Genomic DNA, 24,786 nt, shown 5'->3' with positions numbered 1-24,786 from the left:
AAGTTATGACTGCTTTGTTAACGTTTTTGAGGCGTACTCTTTTATATGTGTGACAGAAAATGGGATTAAGGGAATAACTGGGACATGTTTTATTGTTTGTACGTCTTATTTCTCAAATATATTATATTTCAATAAAGTCGTCCTCAATGTTGTAGAAACTAGATCTGAACGCCTAAGACCACATAGTGATATGAAGCCAGCGTGTTCAGCTGGATGGTCTTTGTCTAAACCATTAAGACTGGCCCAGTACAACTGGTCCGCCGTGCGTTTTTCCCCCCATATACGCATTTGTGGATCGTTGAATTAAAGGGGATGGATTGTGTGAACGCACACCGACGGTGCTTTAATTTTATAATCATGGTTTTAACAACAAATGTTTGTACATGTGTCGCCCCATCGACTCGCGGGTCATAGACTGTATGCTCGCGGTCTTTATCTCGTTTTCTTGAGCGCCTAGCGGCCTGTTTCCTCATGTCAGCGCTGTATGTGGAAGGCAACATGGCGCAGCGAGTTAGGTCTGACCGGAGAGGCCGTGTGGTTACACCCTCACTGCCAGCGTTTTGTTTAGCCGATCTTCCCCTCTGCTAATAACAGAACTGCGCATCTTAAGTCTTTGTATTTAGACAGTGGCGCAGATATTAGGCCCCTTTCTTTAAAAAAAAAAACAACAAAAAAAAACCAATCTGTCTTACATATCTTATTATTATTGTTTTATTTCAATAAGCAAGAAACTTTACCTGGATGTCCACGCGCGTGCGCGCAAATGTATGTCTGCGTGCGTGCTTGCAAGTGTGAGTGCGTGTGTGTGGAGGGTGAGTGTCACGGCCCTCTGCAGACGGGGGGTTGGGTAGCAGTGCCGATTGGTTGCTGCTCACCAACACAGTCAGTCTGGGCTTGTTTTAACATAACCGAGGGCACTTCGACAGCAGGCACAAATCATGTAGTAAAATAAGCTGCTGTGGCTGTTAGGGGACCGGCTGGGGCACTTTGACTTTCGCCGCTGTGAGATGTTCCAGCGTAATGGGAGCTTTTGTTGTTATTTAGTATTTAAGGTGACAGTTTTGAAAGGGCCGCTTTGAAGAAGTGCTGAGAATGAGAGCTGTGCCTTGGCCTACTACTAGAGCTGCTGCAGCTGGGATTGTGCAGATCTGCCTTCACAAATCGAGAAAAAGCACTCGCTTTGTGTCACGTTATCAAACATCTGCTGTTGGTTTTGCGCTGACCGACCTCCAAATGGTGAGTTTTCCACGTTTTTCCACGTGTTGACAGTGTGGTGAACTTAGAGCCGATCAGCCCTTTTTTGTGTGTGTGTGTGTGTGTGTGTGTGTGTGTGTGTGTGTGTGTGTGTGTGTGTGTGTGTGAGTCAGTAGTAGCTTCCTACGTCGGTGTGCGGCTGTAGCTTGTTTGTGTGAGCCGCTCACTGTTTCTGTGATGGCTTAGTGTCACCACCTTCTCTGTAGTCTCAGAGCTCTTCCAGACTAGTCAGCCGTCGCCATGACCCACTATAATCAAACAAAGCGCTGATATTTTTTGTCTAATTTGTGAATGAAATTTGTGAAGGGAACGGCTGCGTTGAGTGTTTTGTCTTGTTCCGTCCGGCTGGCCTTTAGAATGGAGGCCATGCTATGTCGGCTTAATGGTGCTGCTGGTGTGTGCGCAACTTTCTCTCGGACTACATACGATCCCACTTTCATTTACTTTCTGAAATGTATTGATTCATTAATTAGTGTCGTTTCTTGTGTTCCTAACAGGTCTCATATGTAGCAGTGAACTGATAGGTACAGCTCTCTTGTCTAACCATCTCTCTCTCTCTCTCTCTCTCTCTCTCTCTCTCTCTCTCTCTTTTTAAATCTGACAGGATAAAGGTATGACAACATGAATCAGTCATACAGAGCGGGTCTTAGGGTAGGCTCAGTGTTTGGTTCAAGCCAGCCAGAGCTAAGGCCCTGCAACGGCTCTGTGAGCACTTCCTATGGAAATCAGTGTGGCATTGGAAAGCGAGGATCGAGCCAGCCATCATCTGTGCAACTACCACCCTCCAGCCTCAAACAACCAGCTTTTCTGGGGTTCAGTCAACCACAGAGACAACACTGCTACAGCCCACAAAGGAGGCCAGAGCACCTGAACACTGCACTCAACAGATCTGACTTAGATAGGGATTCCCATCCTAGAAAAACCTTACACTGTGCAAGCCCAATCAGTGATGATGACGATGAGTTTGAGGCACCATCAGTCCAGCTGCCTCCGTCCCCAGGTAATGACGACATGGAGCCTTTCCATACTCTGCGGGACGGGAGCAGAAATGGCTTCTCCCCTTGCAGTCCTGACAGCTTCGAGCGCTGTTCTCCCATCCCCAATGGCTTCCTGCATTTTGAGTCAACGCTGTTCGACAGCAGCGACATTAAGGAGGACGACGAAGAGGCTGAGCATGATGGCAGTGTGGACCTTGCACCTTTTCACCATCCCACAAACCCAAGCCAGGACCGAACTGTTGCTGAGAGTAAAACCACAACCAACTCAGGGCTGGACGAGAAAACATACAAGCCTACGGTCTTTAATCTAATGTCCAAAACTATTGCTGAACTGAACCCTACACTAAGCCCCAGCGCACTGCCAGAAATCACTATGAGAGATGGGTGGAGTTTGGGTGGTGAATCAGACAGTGATATTGAACTTTCGTCTCCTGTTGACCCTGGACTTATCTCACCAGCTGGCATCAACTCTAATGTGAGTTTAAAACAACTGGAATGTGTATTTTGCAACTTCTGTACAGTCAAAGCTGCACATGTCAGACTAGGTTATCTGTTACAGAGCAAAACCATCCCAAATATAAAATGCAATGTGGATGATGTGTGAAGATTTAAACACGTATACACCAATCAGCAGACAGTCCAGAAATGATAACTTAGAATATCAACTCTGAAATGTTTTCACTTGATTTGCAGAATGCAGATTAGTCGTTGTGTAGCGCAACATTGTTGTTTATATCATACATAAAGCATTTTTCATTTGTGCTGATTAGTCCAACAGCCCAAAGAAAAAGCTCCCACCTGCAGTGAAATTCTTGGAAGGGGACTTGGTGTGGGCCAAATTCAACAGACGGCCCTGGTGGCCGTGCCAAGTCACCTGTGACCCAGACCAGGGGATTCACACTAAGATGAAAGGTGAGGTTTGATGCGAATATTACCTGTGATGGCTACTATTGTTTATGCTTTGCAAAACATTTTTTATCAGCACTACAGCATCACAACACTGTAAGGTTACAGTAACAAGGCATACGGATGTAGAAATGAGATTGAAAAGGAGAATCCTGAATATTATCACCCATGATTACAGTAATGATGTAATAATGACTCAGGCTGTAGTTTAAGTGTGGGCACTGCAGCTGATGTGAGCTCATCTCAACGTTGTCTTTGATTTTTTACCATCAAATAGTTTCTTACAACTTGACCTAACAACAGCCTAACAGATTAATAATAATCAAAGTATTTTTATAATGTGAGTGAGACTTTTTTTTTTGTTTTGTTTTGCTGCAGCTCCAAGTTCCCGTCCTTCTCGGATGTATTACCTGGAGACGATTGGGGAGGTTGCAGAGCGAGCCTGGGTCTTGGGGAGTGTCATTGTTCCCTTTGAAGGAGGCCATCAGTTTGAAGAGCTTCCCGTTCTTCGACGGAGAGGGAAGCAGAAAGAGAAGGACTACAAGTACACGGTAAATAAGTAAAATAACCATAAAATGTTTTATTTACCTGCTGGGAGCTGTGACCTGAAAGTGAGTTTGGTTCTTGGCAGATTCCAAAAAGTTTGCTGACCGCGTGGAAAGTTGGTGTAGCAGAGGCCGAGTATCTGCTTCCTGGTCGACAGAAGAATCGTGAAAGTGCTCTTTCAGTGTCCATCAATGGAGAAAAACGTATACCTAGCCCTCTTCCCACTGAAAAGACAGTTGAGGCCCGTTCTGTTTCCACTGACACTGTTCAACCTTCATCACTTGCCCCCAACGGAAATGAGCACCATCTAACCAAAAACTCTACAGTTAAAGCCACTAAGAGCAAAGCTGTCGCAAAGAAAAAGAAATGTTTGTCGGAAATATTTGGTCATATTATTGGTGGATCTAAGGAATCCTCTGCTGTCACAAACACAGCGGGTCAGCTTCATAAAGCAACACGTGCACTGAAAGAAGAGCCAAAGGACTCCCCGTACGCTGATCTGGATTCAGTTCCAATGCTACATCGGCCGAAACGCACAGCGGTTTCTCCAGTACAGAATATAAGCACATTAGTCAACAAGGAATGCGGTTTGATAAGAGCTAAAAAATGTACAAAAAATGTCAAGAAATGTACTGATTCCACTAGTTCTTTGGAAAAAAAATTGACATCTAAAGATAAAAACTGTGTTAAGCTGAACGAAAAGCACTCTGTGGCGCTTCTTGCCAGCAGCGGTCTGATGACGAGAGCTCTGAAAGCAGAGGAAGAGACTGATCTTAAAGATGCTCTGGCCACAAGCCAAGGCTCAGCAGAAGCTGCTACGGGTGACTGTTCTGTTAAGACACTTGCTACCGTCAAAATGGAAACATCTGCTAGTTTGGAGTCCACCAGCAACGTGCCACCCCATCTGAATCGCAGCTCGCCGAAAAGACGCGCAAGGAAGCCTGATAAGAAACTCATTCGTAATGGTTCATTGGTTAAATCAAAGCATGAGCGCTTTGCTGAATCTGTGACGGAACCTGTTAAAATTAAAACAGAAAACATTGTCCCAGATCCATCACCTACCTCACCATCGTTGGATACCTTTCAGAATGGTAAGGAGGTCATGTTTAAATCACTTGTGAAGGATGACAGCAGTGACTCTGAGCTGTCTGTTTTTCAACCGGATTCCAACTATAAATTTAGTACTTTCTTGATGCTCCTGAAAGACATGCACGATACCAGAGAAAAAGAAGGCAAACCTCTGATGGTCCCACCATCGCCTGTTCTTATCAAGGAGGAGCCCCTGGTGATTCCCACTTCAACACGCGGGGACCCATTACAAAGTTCTTGTGATGGCTTCGCTCTTGGAGTCAAATTAGAAAGCGGTAATTCTGAAATGCCCCCAAATACTCCTGCAAAAACCAAGATGAGGAATAAAACAGCTCTGACACCTGACACTCGTCATTATAAAGATCTTCCGGTTCAGTCTCGGACTGGGAGCTCAGAAAAGCAGCGTAGAAAACAAAAACTTCCTGCCAAACTGAAAATGAGAATACCTGGTCTGTCGCTGGATCTGGCTGACATGGCTTATGGCAGGGAGTTTGTCAGTGGCCACGCTGACTTGGCTGACCTTGGATCTGATTCTCTTCATGCTGCTGACCCCCCTGCCAGCTACCTCGATAAAAACTCAGAAACAACAGTGGCTCCAAAGAAGCGCTGGCAGGTGGTCGAGGAGGCCGCTGAGATTATGGGGGAAGTTGTGAATGAGGCGTCTGCTGAGAAGAAGGAATCTTATACCACGGCAGCATCACCTGATCTGGATCTGGGAATTGAGAAGTCCACTGAGAATGACTCTCATTGCTCAGACACGAGCAGCACAGCAGGTAAGATTCAAACAAGTGCTGTTTATGTGTTTACAAGGATGAAGAATATATATATGTGTATATATATATATATATATATATATATATATATATATATATATATATATATATATATATATATATATATTTATTTTTTTTTATTTTTTATTTATTTATTTTTTTAAATTAATACTTGTGTTATTTATTGCCATATAGGAAACTCGGAGAATAAACGCCTCCGGAAACCAACTAAAAGACTCTTGGAGTCGACTGAGGAGTATGAGCAAATATTTTCCACAAAAAAGAGATCAAAGAAACACACCTCAGAATCTCCCAAAATGGTGAGAATTTTATGGTTTTGTTTCTGTATGTTTTGAATGGAAAAAAAAAACACAGCAAACGTTGATTAAAACCAAAATTCACGCAGCCACAATGCAAGGCAGGTTTAGATGTAGAAGAGCACATTTGACAATAAAAAAAAGATGATTCAGAGCACATAAAACATCAAAGCATTACAGCAGGATGCAGAAGAAGATCCCCTCTACCTCCTGCAACCCTGGATTGATTTTAGTGATATTCCTAAATGAAACAGCAGTCTTTTAGCATTTTTAATTTTTTTTAACAAATCTGAAAATGGTGGTGGTTGCAGATAAATGTGAATTGTCATTTATTTACACGGAGAGATTAAAGGCATTCAAACCTGCCCACTTCTTCGTAGGGATCGGCTATATCAACATTTTTTCTGTCAATACAACACTATTTGTTTATGGTACTTTTTCATTCAAATTGTTACTTCTTGCCCCTTTAAAGGAAAATCACAGTTATACAAGATGCTTTAATGCCTTGCAAGGACAATGGCATAGAAAATATAACTCAGGGACATCATTACTTAAAATAGATGCTTTTAAAACAATAGGTTATGCCAGTAAATTTAACAAACATATAATATAAATAATTTTGCAATGAAAAAAAATATTAAACTACAGATTAATATAAATGTATTCACATTTGTAAACATTGAAAATAAATATATAAAAGTAATGATCAATAAAATATCGCATGTGCAATAACCTGCATTACATGAGTAAAATATCAAAACAAAACCTCATCATCACTAAGAGCAGCGTCATCATGATGTAGATGCTCGACTAAAGTGTTGAGCATTTATAGCAAGATTATTACTCTAAATTGTAAAATGTTACCACAACATCGGCTAAAATGTGTGTTATGCACAATTACATATTCATATACTTTTGGTGTTTCACTGTTGTGTGTTTATGTTCAGGATGCTTCAGGGATAACTGCACCATCTGCTGTGATGCCAAGTTCATGGACTGATACCTCAACCTCGTCATCAGTAGAAATCACTGAGGCTCAAGGGCAGCTGGAACAGAATCCACCTCAGGATGAGCTTTCACCTGTAGTGCCATCAGCATCTCCTGTAGCACCATCAGCATCTCCTGTAGCGCCATCAGCATCTCCTGTAGCGCCATCAGCATCTCCTGTAGCGCCATCAGCATCTCCTGTAGCGCCATCAGCATCTCCTGTAGCGCCATCAGTATCTCCTGTCACAACGCAACTCCCCTTTGACACAGAAACAGCAGAGAAAACTGATCTACCTCTTGAATCTGGTAAATGACTCTAGCAGCATTATCGCTTTTAGTTTTTGTTGAGATGTTTTCTCTGCCTCTGACTAAACTATGCTTATTTACTTTTTCAGAAACAGGGTCAAAAGTTCAAGAAAGAAAAAAGCCAAGGAAGCAGCCTCACAAGGTGTTGGATAGTACCACAGAAGAAGGGCCTGTTGTTCCCGCAAAGAAGAGGGTATATTCATTGTTGCTGCTGTTGCAGATTTGAGAAATATTTCAGATCTCATTTAGCAATTAGCATCAAATCTAGAGACTTTTAAGACAACCCTTAGCCAATGCATATAGGAGATGATTGCCACTATTGCTTTAGGGAGAAGTATCTGTGTGTAAAAGCAGGGAGGTTAATTATCTCATGCTTATGCAGCCAATTGCTGAATAGAAAATGAAGCACTAGTAGCCACCGCATAGCATCGACCAGACTATCACTTAAAACACTTACACATTGGAGAGATTAAGCCATTTCTAACAGTCCCTCTGAGTCATCATCATACATGTAAATACAACTGAAATCACCGCAAAATGGATCTAATTGAAGTGGATGATGATTTTGCCAGACAATGCTGTGACAATGACATCAGCATTTTATTAAAGCAAAGCAAGAGCCTCAAAATGTTTTCAAATGGATTCCAGCTCGACACTTCTTCTCAGCTGAATGCATTTCAGTGAAAATTTTAAACTTGTTTTGCTTTTTAGAGATGAAAACAAAAAAATATATGAGTGAGAGCAGCTTAATTTAGAAACTGTATTAAAATATAATACGTGTGAATATAGAGTTAGGGTGAGGAGCTAATTGATATAAAGGTTAGGGATGCACCGATACTGATATCAGTACCGGTATAGGCTCAATACCAAGCGTGTGTACTCGTACTTGGTATTAATAAAAGTGTACCGATACCACACTAATCAAGCTAGTGCAGATGTGTTTGATGACATGCTGTTTTAAAAAAAAAAAAAAGCCTTAAATGTTAAAATGTGACATTATTTGTTACACTGAAAGCTAGATCTTTGTTTTAAAACCACACATATAGTTTTATTCAGGTAAAATATACCACATCAAAATAAAACTTGTTGAAATTGTTAGGTCTGTAATGTTATATTTGTATTAGTGAGGTAACTTAAGAAAGGATGGGTAATTTATTACTACCTAATGAAATCTTACACAGTTATAACGGCAATAATAACCGTAGTCACAATAATGTTCACATAAACCGATTTGGTATCGGCAAATATTGGTATCTGCAGATATTCAATTTTCAGATATCTGTATTGGTTGGGAATTCCCAAAAAGTGGATCGGTGCATCTCTAATAAAGGGCTTATGTTAATCATTGTGCTAATCCCTATAAGTTGATATATCTAATGATTTTCTTGGTAGTTTTTTTTTGTAGCAGGCTTAAATAACATTGGAAATTTCTGGTATGTTGTGACAAATGAGGAAGTGGGGAGAAGACTATAGTTAAAGATCTTTAGATTTGGTCACAAAAAATGTCTTTGTCTTTTTCTTAGCTCTTTTCCTTGAATGTGATCGATGAGGTCATGGATTTCAGGAAAGGCCAGAGAACAACTAGTTTTGGACTTATATGAATATGGCCGTGCTGCCATGAAAGTCTGACTGCAGTTGCAGCAGTCTGTTATGTAGATATATAAAATCAAGCTATAGCTGCAAGCAATTGTGGGACAAAATTATCTCCTTTCTTTGGTTAACAATGCTTCAGTGTTTCTTATGATAAATGTGACGATAGGAGAACTACTGAACTTTCTTTCTTTAGTATTTTAGAAGTTTAATTATGACCGCTGCTTAGATATTTCCAGGTAATTTACCTCAATTTGGATCAATTATAAGCAAAAAAAGAATATTTGACCAAACCCTTTGAGTGCGCTGTGATTGCTCCATAGTTCCCTGTTGAGGACTGAAAAGGGTTCAAAGGTTCGGCAATATTCCTAACTGTAGGCGTCTAACTTTAGTTGTAGAGTGAGATTACCCATCGATCACTTTCTCTCATTTGACTTCTCAACAAAAAATGAAAAAAAGTTTCTGAAAGGTTTCTAATATTTCTTTGTTTTCGATCAGCAATAAAACATGAAGTTACCTCAAACAAACAATGTTTGAAACTCAAGATGTCTATTTTCAAGAAAATAAACTTTTGCTGACATTAAAGCTAGCTTGTTCATAAGCTAAGCTAACATTGGTTTGACTAGCTTAGCATGGGAGCTGTTAAGTTTTAACGTTTAATACCAAAATTATGACGACACATCTTGTTTGTTTGGGAGAGCAACATACTGCTCAGAGAGGTGATGTTGCAGGGTCCTGTAAATGGAACTTTCTTTAGCTGGTATTTGCTGTTCTGACAAAAAGACAAACTAAAACTGCTCCACTTGGCGTTATGTTCTCGGTTTAAAAAATAATAACACATTTCTCACTTTTTTTTCCCCCCATTTTTTTGTGTCCAGGAACAGAAGCGGCACATAAGCATTACATCAGAGGTGAAGGTGTTGGTCAAGAAAACTCAGGTACTAAACAAAAAGCTAAAAAATACCTATTTTCTGCATCATGATATCTCACCAAACAGTAAGATGCTAAATTTCATACTGGACAGCTCACATCACTCAAAGAGAAGCCTGCTCCCAGTACTTCTTTGAGCCATGCTGCTGCCACCAAGAACTCAGAGAGCAGGTCTCCAAGCCCACAACAATGCAAGACACCCAAGCAGGAGGTGGAGATGGAGCCCTGCACCACCGAAGAGAAGCAAAGTGCACACACTGGAACACTAACTCCCAAATCTGAGGTTTGCAAGTTGTGTTGTTCGGTCATCAGTCTTACAAAGGAGAGGGAAATGGTCTGCAGCTATTCATTGTTGTGAATGTGCTTAACTAACAATAGATTACGATAATCTCTCCAGGCGCTGTCGGTTGGTTTAAATGATAGTCTCTCCTCCCAAGTGGATGTGAAGGGGAAAATTGGAGCTACATCTTTGAAAGAAAGTGTCTGCCAGGTGAGATCACATTTTACTTGGTTTCTGTTGCTTAGTTTGTGACAGATCTACTGTATATTAAGCAATTAGCTAACTGTGTATGCTTTACAGGTGTGTGAGAGGACAGGAGACCTGCTTGTGTGTGATGGTCACTGTTACGGAGCCTTCCACCTGCAGTGCATCGGCTTGTCAGTAGCTCCCAAGGGAAGATTCCTCTGTCAGGAATGCAACGCTGGTGGGTCTACTTCTTGCCTTACAGTGGTGCTGAAAAGCTCGTACTGACTTTTTATAGTTTTATTGTTACTGATTATCTTACAGTTATTTTAGTCTATATATGTATGTGTATGTATGTGCTTTATTTGATGTGTATATCTTGCTGTAAAGCACTTTGGCTGGCCGTTGGCCTTTAAAAATGTGCTATATAAATAAAGCTGACATTGACTATTAAAATGTATGGTCTGACACTCAGGAACCTAAAAATAATTCATTCATATTCATTCGTTTTTAGGTGTTCACTCATGCTTTGTGTGCAAAAAGTCTGGTAATGGGGTGAAGCGCTGCATTATACCCCTCTGTGGAAAGTTCTACCACACTGACTGTATACTGGGCTACTCAGCCACGCAGCCACATAACAAAGGCTTCCGCTGCCCCCTGCATGTGTGTCTGTCATGCCACATCAGCAACCCTCTCAACATCTGCAGCTCCAAAGGTAAGCGCCATTAAATCTGGGTTGATTCCACCTCTCTAATTTAATGACTGTTACATGTCAGAAGTGATCCATCCATGCACGCAAAATTGTTTCCTGATTTCCAAATGCTGTGTCTACGTATTCTACTCTAGCATAGTAAATGTATTTTAGGTAAAATCAAGAATACAAACTTAAAATGGTACTTTAAACTTAAAAATCTACGTAGCAACTGGTTTACATGTGGCATTAGCTTTACATATGTCTGAGGTTATTTCTATGTGCATAAATTGCTTTAAAATATATGACCATTTTGATTGGATCTTTCATTCTACTTCTTTGTGCAGTTTTTCTATAGAAAGATTTCAGTCAGCTGTTGGTGAAACGGAAGCAGTAAAAGCTAAATACATCAAAGAGGATTTGTGGTGGAAAACCTGTTGTATAAGGAAACTTCTGCTGATTCAAGACTCTTCAGTCTTAGAAACTATTCCACCCACTATAGGCTCTAACCTCACTGGCTGTAGCTGTCTGTGTGTTCTAGCAGCAACAAATTCTCCTCTTCTTGAATGCCTTACATGAAGTTTTGTTTTCATATTAAACACCAATTTTCAGCCCATCGATATGCATAACTTGACTTTAAACATTTTGACAATGATTATAGTGCAGCACACAGATCCACAGAGTGGACCTTAAACTTTGATATTGTGTTTTTAGCTGTTTGTTAGGTTAGAAACACTTTTTTTCCCTTGTCATTTGAGCCAAATCATGCCAGCAAGGAAAATTCCCAGAGGAAACATGTTGCTCTCTTGGAGGAATCTGAGTTGAGCATACTGTCTGGTGGCTGTAAGACATTGCTATATTCACTTAATCACCATTGCCATGTGAGACCTGGACCACCTCTTATTGTGGATTGTTTATAATCCCAGTGCAATCCTGCACAAAAAATCTGTCCACTTATGTCTGATTTACCCAGAATTAATGTTTATACCAGGTGTATTCAAGGCCAAGGTTTTGTGTGAGAGTTGTTTACGTTCATGGAAATGTTAAAAATGGCAGGTGTGTGTTTTAGATTGAGTCTGTTCTGACTCTGGATTTGGAGTTTAGTCAAGGCTCCCAGTTTTTTTTTTAGGTGTCAGGATATCCTTTGATCATTAAAGTGTTGTTTTTTTTTTTTTTTTAATGAATGTCTGCATTGCACATGAATGGTACTTGTAACTGGCACTCGTGTCATCAGACACGAGTGCCAGTTACTTCATAAGACATCTTTAAAACTGTACTTGTTACAAACAGCATTTGTTTTGTTGGAATTCAGCAGTTGGTTCAGCTCCATAAAACATTGACTTTACAGGATTTTAGTAGAATTTGATGAGATTTTAACTTAAATCTACATTTAATGATTGCTTTCTTGTACGTAATCTCTGTCTATCGAGGTAAAATAGGGGGAATATTTTAAATGGATGAAATCAACATTTGAAGTATTCCAGAAAGGATGTAAAAGCATTGTCTGTAATGTAAATGTTACAGCGGACGTGTGTGCGTGAATTAAACTGTGTTCTGCTGTGTATTTCTGTCTCAGGTCGGCTGGCTCGGTGTGTGCGTTGTCCTGTGGCCTATCATGCCAATGATAACTGCATGGCAGCTGGCAGCCTGGTGCTGGCCAACAACAGTTTCCTCTGTCCAAACCACTTCACTCCCCGCAAAGGATGCAAGAACCACGAACACATAAACGTTAGCTGGTGCTTTGTCTGCTCTGAAGGTGAGCGTCATCTCGTGTCTTGGTTATATTTAGATCAGATGTTTTTCCTAACTGAACTCACAGCTGCAGTTTCATTGCTCTCAATACTTGAAAAGCTGGTAAAACATGAAAGAGGCTGGCTTAAAGATCTGGGCTTTATTTTTCAATACAACATCATGTGCTAAAAAGCATTTTTATGTTCTATATTTTTCACATCAAAACCTCCACTTTAGGAATTACTTCATACATACAGCAGTTTGGTTTTTTGTTGTTGTTGTTGTTGTTGACTCTGAAATCAAGCAACTAGTTAGAAATTTCTGAGGAAAATACCAAAACATTACAGTTCAATGATAGATGACTTGTTGGATACATGTCATTATTATTGATCTTGTAGTAGGCAGATAAGACGTTTGGAGTTAATGTAGAATAAAGCATCTATGTCATTGTCTTTGATCATCCTCCATGTTCAAAAAGAAAATCCTCAGGCCTTTTAAAGTTCCAGGTGCTTTTTGTCAATATCAGCTTTGATATTTTTAGTTTTTCCTAATGGTCCCTCATTAAGCTTCCCTTCATACTGTTTTGAGTGACATTGCTGCAAGATTTATGTGATTGTCTTAATTAATGGAAACAAACTTTTTTTTAAATGACCTTTTCCTAAATGATGTGCAGTCACTCTGTCATTATGTTTTAATATGTAAACTTTAATTTGTTCATTCATAGGTGGCAGTCTGCTGTGCTGTGAAGCCTGTCCAGCTGCTTTCCACCAGGAGTGTTTAAATATGGAGATGCCTCAGGGTAGCTGGTTTTGCAATGACTGCAAAGCTGGAAAGAAGCCTCGTATAAAGGACATACTGTGGGTCAAATGGGGTCGTTACAGGTAACAACATTTCCTTCCCATACACTCTGCAGCAATACATAACAGCGGATATTCAAATATATGTGTCTCTATCTGTGACCCAAATGAATGCTTCAGGTGGTGGCCTGCTGAAGTCTGTATGACCAAAGATGTCCCTAATAACATCTTGAGGATGAAACATGAGGTGGGAGAGTTCCCAGTTCAATTCTTTGGCTCCAAAGATTTTGTGTGGACGTACCAGGCCAGAGTGTTCCCCTACATGGAAGGTGATACTCACAACATAGAGAAAATGGGCAAGGGTGCAGATGCAGTGTACAAGAAGGGTATGTGTTCTACTGTAAATGCTCTTCATCATTTTGTTTGTGGTTTTTGTGCAAAGTGCATTTTCATGGTCTTCATTGTCTTTATAGCTCTGACTGAGGCAGCGGAGCGGTTCAAAGAGCTCCAGGCAGAAAAGGAAATGAAACAGCTTCAGGAAGACCGAAAGAATGACAAGAAACCTCCACCTTACAGGCACATTAGGGTACGGTGCATGTTGCAAAGTAGACTGCAGTGTGTATCCAGTCTGACTTGGTACAAGCTGAATGAAACGTACTGAAAAATTCTGCCCCTGCTTTTGTTTTTTTAAGGTAAACCGACCCATTGGGAAGGTGCAGATTATCACAGCTGACTTGTCAGAGATCCCACGTTGTAACTGTAAGGCATCTGATGAAAACCCGTGCGGCATCGACTCGGAGTGCATTAATCGCATGCTGATGTACGAGTGCCACCCTCAGGTGTGCGCAGCAGGGGAGCGATGTCAGAACCAGGCTTTCACAAAGCGGCAGTATGCACCTGTGGAGATTTTCAGGACGTTATCCTGTGGCTGGGGTTTACGCGGTGTGTTGGACATCAAGAAGGTGAGCCAACACAAATACAAGGCCAAGTAGGAGTCACAGTTGACCCATGCCTCTGACTTTTACTCTGCCATCGCTGTCCTCCCCCTTAGGGAGCTTTTGTGAGTGAATACGTGGGAGAGGTAATAGATGAGGAAGAATGTCGAGCCAGGATTAGACATGCCCAGGAGAGTGACATCTGTAACTTCTACATGCTAACACTGGATAAGGTAAATCTGAGACCTATACCCCCAAACATAGTCCTTTGTTGACAAGGATTGCCATGACACGTGTTTTATAGTGGGGATGGCACAATTCCTGCAAACCCAACTTACTTTTCTGTTTATTCCAGGATCGGATCATTGATGCTGGCCCCAAAGGGAACCAGGCTCGCTTCATGAACCACAGTTGCCAGCCAAACTGTGAGACTCAGAAGTGGACAGTGAATGGAGATACCAGAGTGGGGCTGTTTGCTCTGCAAGATGTCCCAAAAGGTTGGATTGATGCAGTTCATCTAATTTGGCCTTGTTAACATGATCCAAAATGCTGATTATTTCATTATTTATTATGTACACATTTAATCTGCTGCATGCTGTTCATAGGTGTGGAGCTAACTTTCAACTACAACCTGGAATGTCTGGGCAACGGGAAAACTGTCTGTAAATGTGGAGCACCCAACTGTAGCGGTTTCCTGGGTGTCCGACCAAAGGTAAACCTTTCTGTCCAGTATATCTAAAGCTTGAGCAGTTTCATTGGTGCTGAGGCGTTTCTTGTGGTTTTTGTTAATTTTTTTAAGAACCAGCCACCAGCTGAAAAACTTAAACTGAAGGAAGGGAAAAGGAAGGGAGCCATGAAGAAGAAGACCAAGCAACAGGTGACAAAAGAGAGAGAAGATGAGTGCTTCAGCTGTGGTGATGGAGGACAGATGGTGTCTTGTAAGAAGCCGGGCTGCCCAAAGGTTTATCATGCTGACTGCCTCAACCTGGCCAAGAGGCCTGCAGGTAAGGAGAAGCTCAGGCTTTGTTTTGTTTTGTTTTTTTGTTTTTTTTTTTCTCCACAGTTAAGACATAAACTGAATAAATATCTTTGACCACAGATAGAATTAGTTCAAAGTTACAATTAAAATGTCAGTAAAACCGAAAAACTTAAGAGATGAGATTAATGGTTGCTTGAACCATTAAAAGGTTTTTGTCTGCGTTTGTTTTTATGAGAGGCCAGATTTGGCACAGAGGTTTACATTTTTGGGCACATGCCCATCTAAATACACAGTTACTTGAATATTTTCTAAACTTAAATATGAACAACTTCTGTAAAGTCATTAGAAGCATAAGCTGTGTTATCTGTCCTGATCGCCGACGCTCATCTTGCCTGCAGGACGGTGGGAGTGTCCATGGCACCAGTGTGACGAATGTGGAAAAGAGGCAGCTTCATTCTGTGAGATGTGTCCCAATTCGTACTGTAAGGAGCATCGAGAGGGAATGCTCTTCATCTCCAAATTGGACGGCAAATTGTCCTGCAGTGAGCATGACCCATGTGGGCCCAACCCACTGGAGCCAGGGGAGATACGTGAATATGATCCCAACAGAGCTTCCATGAGGCCTGGGGCCACGGCCATGCCAGTTACTCCCTCGCTGGTGTCAGACACCAGATCAGCCACTTCCTCCTCTTCTTCTTCCGTCTCTTCCCCTGCCAGTCAGGCAAATCCATCCAGGCGAGACCCTCCTCCTCCTCGTCTCTACATCAACACAAAGACTTCTACCTCCAGCTTTATTCCCTCCAGCAGGACTTACTTCACAAGCAGAACTGAAGGGAAGCCTGTCTCCAAGTCTGTCGCCTCCAAGGATGAGAGAGAAGACGGCGAGGTGGAGGACGGAGAAGTCTGTGGATTAGATGTGGAGGAGGTGGAAGACGACGATGACGATGATGATGATGATGATGAGGATGAGGAGGAGGACGATGATGACGACGATGATGATGATGACGACAACGACAACGATGATGAGGAAGAACCAGAGGAGGAGAATGAAATGGAGGAGATGGAGATAGTGGAAGACGAGGAGGATGAGCCACTTTATGGAGACAGCCTGCTGGAAGAAGACGATGAAGACAATGAGGAAGGAGGGGATGTGTATGACACTTGGGGTGACTCTTTGGCTGAAGATGCTGACGATGGGGAGGACTCGGAGGAATGGGGGAGAGTTGAGGATGATGAAAAGTGACTGCTTTATTGATACTCAGCAAGAACTCTCTGTAGATGTTGACTGAAGTAAAGAAATTAATATTTTGGTACCCACTTGAATGCAACACTGCCTTCACTTTGGTACAACATTGCTTTCTCATCTCCCAATGGGAGTAGAGATATGTGCTGGTGCTAAGGCTGAACAGTTGTTTCACTCAGTCTCTTTGTATGTCTGTTGATATGTTTATTTGTGTCTGGTGCTGTTTTGTTCTGTTATTTCTTTTAACACTGTTTACATTTTTGGCCTTTTTTATGTTTGGAAAATAAGAAAAAGGTGAGAAGTTTCAGGTGACCAAACTGTCTTCGTAAGGGCATATTATGCTGTTGTTACTGTCTTAACTGTGTCTTTCTATTTACAGGAGTGATTGAAATAGTGTTCTCACTGGTCTGTGTTGCAGTGAGGAACAATAGTACCTACTTGGTGCTTGTGAGAAGTGCAAAAATAAACCCACTGGAATAATGGCTATGGAGGATACTTCTCATAACAGAGACTGTCTTGATTTCTATTAATAACTAAAAAAATTTTTTTTACTATAGAAAGATAAGGCTCACACACAAGAAAATAAAACAAAAAGTCATTTTCCACAGCACATTATGTCTTAAGAATTTACCATTTTGTTTACCATCCATCACTGTTCTAGCAACTACATTAGAATATAATTTGTAAATTATTCAGTCAGTACCCCGTGTTTTTAATGACTCTGCTAGCTCCATCCATAAGAAGAAATTTTGCAGGCTGTAATAATTTACACCTTGCAAAATGAAGGAGGGTTTTTGTTTATACAATTAGAGCATAGAACTGAATATTTACTCTAAGATCATATGATCCCTCTCAGCTGGTATTTTGTTTTGGTGGCACAATTTCTTTCTTTTTTTTTTTTTTTTGTTTTATATATAATTTTTTAATGGGAAACTTTGATCATTCATAGGTTATGGACTTTGTGTCCTTCAGATTATGCAGATTAAGGATTAAGGACACAAAACAAAATAGGTCATGGTAGATAACTGCTAAATGTAAACAGAAAATATGATTGAGAGTCAACTGATGGATTATAGCCAACAGGAAGAACTGATGCCACATGTTTCCAGGAAGGAATAAGGACCCAGAACAGAAGTTGGAGGGAAGAGATTGTCCTTCATTTGGAATGTTGCTGATTTAAAGTTCCACCACTGACATTTTCACACTATGATACCCCCAACACAGGCTAATTCTGAAACCACCGTGCATCCTGCCTTTTTTTCTGAGCACTCTTCAGCCAGCAAAATCCAGTCTGATGTTGACTGCTGTGTTATCTATTATTATACTTTCTCTCTTTTCTTTTACTTGTTTTCTTGGATAAAGACCTTTTTATTTCTTTGCTAAATGATGTGTGTTCGAAACAAGTATGTTAGTATCCAAATGTCGGTGTGTAATGTGGTGCCATTGGACGGGAAAACAAAGTCGTGAAGTGTAGTTTTTTCAACCACAGACAAAGACAGCTCCAGGAATGTACATAAAAAAATGTCTGTCATTGAAAAAAGCCAGAAGTTAGTCTTTCTGACTTTGAGGCTCTGGAAAGTCATCCAGTTAAGTTTGTTCAAATAAAAAATAACAGTAACTTTGTCTTTATTAAGCTTTTACACAGATTAACGCTTCAACTGGCTTGGTTGACAGTATGAATGGCTTCCCAATCATACTATCAGCGAACATAACAGCTAAATTAAAGAACAAAATTTCATAAAAGAGACAACTGTGAGATTAATGTCAATAGAAAGAATCAAGTTTCATGTTTTGAGAAGATGCGAACTACCATGTATCTCAACTGGTAGAGGTTTTCCTTCCATAAGAAGGGTGGTAATTTAATCACCTCTTCCCCACCCTACTGCAAAATACACACACAAAACCCTGCATTGTCCCTAAATTTGTTCTTCACTTGAATTTTTTGGATTAAATCCTATAAAGATAAAAAAAAAAAAAAAAAGAATTCCATAACAAATCTAAAAACCAAGCAACCAATTGAAAATATAAATGTACTTGACGCTACAAATCCTTTTTTAAAAAAAAAACAAAAAACAAACAACCCAGTAATGACTTAGCAGCTGGGACCACAACGAGTATTACCGTATTGTAATTGTAGAAGGGCATGGTGGGAAAACTGGTGAAATGGGGTGAGCGCCTGTGGCCGCTAGGTGTCACTGCAGCAACTCTAAAGAGGTGAATTTACCAACGAAAAAGAAAGAATGTGACGTAACCGTTGCAGGAGTAAAATGGCGACGTGAGCGTTGTCGTCAAAATACAACCAACAAGCCTAAAGAAAGCACGATTTATAAACAGTTTTTGCGTCTAAAGAAGAAAATACCAGCGGTTATATTGTTCGATTGATTTTTTTCAAGGTAAATACTAAGGAAATTAATTAGAGATTTAGAAAATGTTTCTTGTGCGTTAAAATCATTCAGATGTTTAGCAGGCTTGCTAACATTTCAGATAAAAACATAAGTCCTTAAAGTTTTGAACCCTGACATTTTAGTAAAATTCAATCACTGCTTAGTAAACAGGAATTCTAGTACAGTAAGAGCATTTCATCAAGATGACTTTATTTTCCAACTCAGCATGTCATTTTAAGTCGATATAATTGATGTATTATTGGGATGCTTATCAGATGGCAGATCCAACATTGACCGAGCAGACCCCCACTGGCTCAGAGGGGATCGTGGGTCTGGACGAGCCCAAGAAGATGACAAGAGAGGATTGGAGGAAGAAGAAAGAGTTAGAAGAGCAGAGGAAACTGGGAAATGCTCCAGCTGAGGTGGACGAGGAGGGAAAGTAAGTTTATGTGGAGCATCCAGCGTATAAACTGCAGTATGATTAATGTTATCAGCAGTATACAGATTTAATAGTGTACTACTGTTGTGTCTCTTTACAGGGACATTAACCCTCACATCCCACAGTATATATCATCAGTGCCATGGTACATTGATCCATCTAAAAAACCAACACTAAAGCACCAGAGACCACAGGATGAAAAACAGAGGCAGTACTCAGCCATTGGAGACTGGTACAAGAGAGGAGTGCAAGAGGCAAGGATGTATGAAATCTGTATCTCATATGGTCCTAACGGATGAATGCAGAAGTTAACAGCATAACTTTTGTCTCCATTCAGAATGCAGTTATTACAAAATACCGTAAAGGAGCTTGTGAAAATTGTGGGGCCATGACACACAAAAAGAAAGACTGTTTGGAGGTAAATTAATTTCAGGACTGATTTTTCTGATTGCAGCCAAATTTATATTTCACCCTTTCCTTACCATTTAGAGAATGAATGTACTAAGTTATAAACCTTGCTACACCTGACTTTCCCTTTTGTTCCATTAGCGGCCCAGAAAAGTTGGGGCAAAATTTACAGGAACAGGCATTGCTCCAGATGAACATAGTCAGATACAACTTGCATTGGACTATGATGGAAAACGGGATCGTTGGAATGGATATGACCCTGAGGAGCATCAGCGCATTGTTGAGGAGTACGCCAAAGTAGATCTGGTTAGTAATCCACTAGCGAATGAAGCTGATTGAACTGCTGTTTGTTTTAGAAATGTGTGGAACATAAAAATATGTTGGCTTGTTCAAGCAATGCTATTTAGTATGCACTGGAACAGCTTGCCACTAGTGACTGGTAGTGCTCCTTCTGTATCAAGAATAGTTAACCTTATAAATGGGCTGAAAACCTCCAGGACCCTGTGGGTAGGGACTCGTAGAAGAGCTGATTTATCTCAGCAAAGAAAGGAGCCAGCTGACGCAGTTTTAGCATCTGATCAGAAGTCCACCAGTTGCCTCCCTGTTGGAGTTTTTTCAGACTGATCCAGAGCATTCAGTAGGGATTATATGTCCATTGAAAATGCAGTGATAGTTTAGTTGTTTAAAAGCTTATCTGGTGATTTAAAATGCTTGACACTCAAACTTTTACCTGAAATCAACTGTGGGCAGCAGGTAGACAGAATAAATGTTGATGTGTTTTAAACTTCATATGAAAATAACAAAAATATACCTCAAGATTACTTGGTTGGCTTAAAGTAATGGGAAACATTATCTTAAACAGCAGTCTTATTTAGGCACAAACATAGTCTTGTAGTGTATTGCCTGACTGATTTTTATTTCTGTCTACATATGTTTTGTTTTTGTTTTTTTAAATTGTTTCCTAGGCTAAAAGGACTCTGAAAGCACAGAAACTTCAAGATGAATTGGCTTCAGGGAAACTGGACCCAACTGTAAGTTTCATTGGCACAATAAATAGAAGCTGTATTATTAGAGATGTTCATGATGAAAATTAAATTCACTGGATCATTTTTTGCAGGAAAGGGAACACAACAGCGAGGATGAAGATGAAGACAAATATGCAGATGACATTGACATGCCTGGTCAGAACTTTGACTCAAAGAGACGAATTACTGTCAGGAATCTGCGTATCAGAGAAGACACAGCAAAGGTAAGTAGCAGATATAATGATGAGCGATTGTGTTTTTCTTACTTTTAAACTTTTTTGATAATGGTTGGTTGTTTATACAATCAAACAAATATTGTAGATATATTTGTATGTCCCCTGTTGATGTTGACAAGTCCTGCAGTGAGATGTTTGGGACGGTCACAAACTGTTAGTAGCTTGAACATTTTGTCACCGTTTGTCACAGTACCTGAGAAATCTGGATCCAAATTCAGCTTACTATGATCCGAAAACTCGAGCTATGAGGGAGAACCCATATTCCAACACTGGCATGAACCCTGATGAGTAAGCTATTGTCATTCCTTTTTTTTCCCCCCAAACCTTTTATTAAATCATCTATCTATGGCTTAAATCAAAGTTATTTCCATGTTCTTGTTACAGGGTGGGGTATGCTGGAGACAACTTTGTACGCTATTCTGGAGACACCATTACCATGGCACAAACGCAGCGTAAGTTGGAAATATTCTGTTTTCACTCTGTTCAGAAACTCACCACCTCCTCATAGTTTTTGGGTACAGCAATTTGGACACAGTGAAAGTTTTGTTTTTGTTCGTTTTTCTTCTTTGTTCTATATATTCAGTTCGATGTTGGTGTTTTAAAAAAAATGCCATATGTCCTGTTCTGCTCTTGAGCTGTATGACAAACTAAGTGAGCAACAGCTGCAACTAAATTAAATGATAAAGTGGTGAATTTCTTGAAAGAAATTCTGCTTATTTATCATTTTCAACTGAAAATTACTTGTAACTACATCTGTAGGTGATTGAAATCAATTTGGCTAGTTATCTCCTAGATTTTCATTTAAATTACCGCTGAACCATTGATTGTATGTAGGCTGGAACATATCCGACAAGTCACTGATCTTAAATTTCTAGTTGTCCCTCTTATTTCACATAATAAAATAGGAACACACACAAATATGTGTGCCATCAGACTTTGAGAAATGCAGCACACAAGGTTTCATCAGATAAAATCTGGATGCGGATGAGCATAACTGAACAGATTGAAAGCAATCCTTAAAAAATAAACACAGGCAGGTTATTGAGACAGTGTGGGGTTTTCTCTGCTAGAATGTTCATTTGATAAGCTGACAGGAAGTTTAATTATATTAATGGCAGGAACTTCATCAGGGCATAGTTGTTCTTATGAAAGAAAAAGATGTTGAGAAAGCTTCTGTAGCTCTGGAGGAAATACAGTATATGTGTGCTTTTCCCTGTGTGACTGTCTTTTTGTTACAGTGTTTGCCTGGGAGGCTTATGAGAGGGGCTCCGAGGTCCATCTTCAGGCCGACCCCACCAAGCTCGAGCTGCTTCACCGTTCCTTCAAAGTCAAGAAGGAAGACTTTAAAGAGCAACAGAGGGAAGGCATCTTGGAGAAGGTACATGGCTGACATATTCTCACAGCAAGATGAGGTTCTTGTTGGGTTTTTTTGTTTTTCTTTATTCATTATGTCATTATTATTTTTCTGTGAATTTCTTTTGTGCAGTCAAAAATACTTTTTTCATTTTTTTTCCTGTACCATCTCCTGCCTCATTTCATTTTGTTTGTGGCTTACATATTTTATGTTGTTTTTTTTCTTTCTAACTATCTTGATTTGTGTATGAGTCGCACTGTAATCAATCTGAAGTATTTTAGAGTAATTACATTACACTTTTCCCTGTGTGTACCTCAAAGCTGTGCCATTTTTAAGACTTGGGACAGCCTTAATCGAAAACCTGAAATATTGGTACCTGTTAGTTTACTGACTGTTTCTGCTTTTTCCTGTGACAATCAGTATGGCGGTCAAGAGCACCTGGATGCACCACCACAGGAGTTGCTCTTGGCTCAGACGGAGGATTACGTGGAGTACTCTCGTCATGGTGCTGTTCTGAAAGGACTTGAAAAGGCTGTTGTTCGCTCCAAGTATGAGGAGGATGTGCTTATCAACAACCACATTGTAAGGACTGCTTAGATTTGGCTTCTGTTAATGTTTTATTTGCTTTTTATCTTACATTTGTCATACTTGCTCTTCCATAGTGTATATGGGGCTCCTACTGGAAGGACGGCTTCTGGGGATACAAGTGTTGTCACTCCATGGTGAAAAAGAGTTACTGCACCGGAGAGGCTGGAATAAAGATTGTAAGTATTTGTTCTGGGATTGTTTAGTATACAGGATGACATTTTGCTTTATAAGGGTTTTTTTTCTAACCCACTCTGCTTTTTTAACATTCTGCAGAACAATACAGACTGTGTTCCATTTGAAGAGGGACTAAAAGAGCCAGAGGAAGAACAAGAACAGCTCAAGTCTCTGCTGGAAGTAAGTGATACTGAGTAGACCTAACAGTGCAGCAGTTATTGATGGTTAATATAAAGATGTTTATTTGATTTTGGATAAAGGTTTATTATATAACTGTTTTGAATCTTCAGATGCATAGAGATAAGATGAAGGACAAAAAGAAGAAAAAGAAGAACAAAAAGAACAAGAAACACAACTCAGACAGCAGTGACTCTGAGGATGAGGAGAAGAAGAAAGAGAAGCTGAAGAAGGTAAAAGATTATATTTCTTTGAAACTTTAAATGATAAAAATCTTTTTTCTTTGATTATTGACTTCCCCTTTTACATTTCCATCCAGGCTCTTGACGCAGAGGACAAGCGAGTAAAGCATGTAGACGCAATAATGCAGTTGGATGAGAGAAAGAGGCCTTACAACAGCCTGCAGGAAGTAAAAGCGCCCACTGAAGAGGAGATAGAGGCGTTCCGTATGAAACGCTGCAGGCCAGATGATCCCATGGCTTCCTTCCTGGGTCAGTGACCCCATCGTAATCTCGACTGATTTCTTCCCTTGGACTCCCTGCATTGACTCTGCCAGAGCAGCTGCTCGGTTAAAAAAAAAAAAAAAGGGAAAAAACTCAGACAAATAAAACTCAGCTTTGATTTTGTAAGCTTATATGAGTGCTGTATTTGTGGCTCAAATGTTAAAGAAGCAATGTATACAGTATTTTGCAAAGATCTGCTTGTACACTTTTGCAGAAAAATGTTTTTGGTTTTTTTTTTTTGTTCTCATTTTCAATCCACCCTCCATCCCCTCTTTAGAGTAATTTCTGTCCTGCTACTATTGTAGTGATTTATGCATTTTTATAATAAACTTAGTCTGAATTTACTGTGTAAAAAGATTCTATTTGAATACACATCGGACCAAAATAAAACTCAAAATAAGAAATTAATAGTTTTCTTAATAAGGGAGAATACTTTTACAACAGTTGCACATATTCAGATTTCATGTAAAAACAAAGTCAAAGTGTATCCATCCATTTCCTACGTCTTATCGAGGGCCAGGATGCTGGGGGAGTTGCCTAAGAAGCCCAGACTTCCCTCTCCCCACCCACATTTGACAATTCATTGGGATGGGGGGTCCTAAGGTGTTGCCAGGCCGAGATGCGTAGTCCCTCCATCATGTCCTAGGTTCTCCTCCTGGAGGGACATGCCCAGAAAACCTGACCAGACGCTTGAGCCTCTTCACGTGGTTCCTCTTAATGTGGAGGAGCAGTAACAATTTATTAGGCGAAAAATGACCAAAAAAAAAACCCCAAAAAACTATTAATCCTCTTTTTTTTTTTTTAAATTAAATTGTTAATGCAAAGTTTAAAGTACTGAATGACTGATCAAACAAGCATATCAAAGAAGGTTTTTAGCAGTGTCCCTGGCATCTTTTCTCTAAGTATGATTACTGAGGCAACTGGATCATTGTGTCCATTGTGCATCTGTTGCATCTGCTTTTA

General features: G+C 40.2%; 2 protein-coding genes across 2 annotated transcripts; both read left to right on the top strand.

Annotated features, from left to right (window-relative positions):
- Positions 1-976: 976 nt before the first annotated feature.
- Positions 977-18,034, top strand: nsd1a (nuclear receptor binding SET domain protein 1a). The gene is made up of 23 exons (XM_079249738.1): positions 977-1,236; positions 1,859-2,727; positions 3,023-3,164; positions 3,537-3,709; positions 3,790-5,566; positions 5,762-5,886; positions 6,831-7,176; positions 7,266-7,369; positions 9,645-9,704; positions 9,791-9,979; positions 10,094-10,186; positions 10,277-10,400; positions 10,674-10,874; positions 12,427-12,606; positions 13,306-13,462; positions 13,559-13,764; positions 13,852-13,964; positions 14,071-14,340; positions 14,430-14,546; positions 14,669-14,810; positions 14,919-15,025; positions 15,113-15,317; positions 15,691-18,034. Exons 2-23 carry the CDS (start codon positions 1,876-1,878, stop codon positions 16,533-16,535), a joined length of 6,528 nt encoding a protein of 2,175 aa, XP_079105864.1. The 5' UTR covers positions 977-1,236; positions 1,859-1,875; the 3' UTR covers positions 16,536-18,034.
- Positions 18,035-18,788: 754 nt separating this feature from the next.
- slu7 (SLU7 homolog, splicing factor) lies at positions 18,789-24,111 on the top strand. Its single transcript, XM_079250426.1, is given in 15 exon segments — positions 18,789-18,928; positions 19,195-19,358; positions 19,459-19,612; positions 19,696-19,776; positions 19,908-20,072; positions 20,732-20,857; positions 20,860-21,015; positions 21,218-21,315; positions 21,412-21,479; positions 22,266-22,405; positions 22,802-22,963; positions 23,044-23,145; positions 23,243-23,323; positions 23,434-23,553; positions 23,640-24,111. Coding segments are annotated over 14 exon segments (1,797 nt in total). The 5' UTR covers positions 18,789-18,928; the 3' UTR covers positions 23,820-24,111.
- The last annotated feature ends 675 nt before the right edge of the window (positions 24,112-24,786 follow it).

The sequence above is a fragment of the Telmatherina bonti genome, assembly GCF_933228915.1.
Source record: "Telmatherina bonti genome assembly, chromosome: 12".
Classification (NCBI taxonomy): Eukaryota; Metazoa; Chordata; class Actinopteri; order Atheriniformes; family Telmatherinidae; genus Telmatherina; species Telmatherina bonti.
Note: the sequence above shows the minus strand (reverse complement) of the source record. Positions and strands in the feature narration are given on the sequence as shown.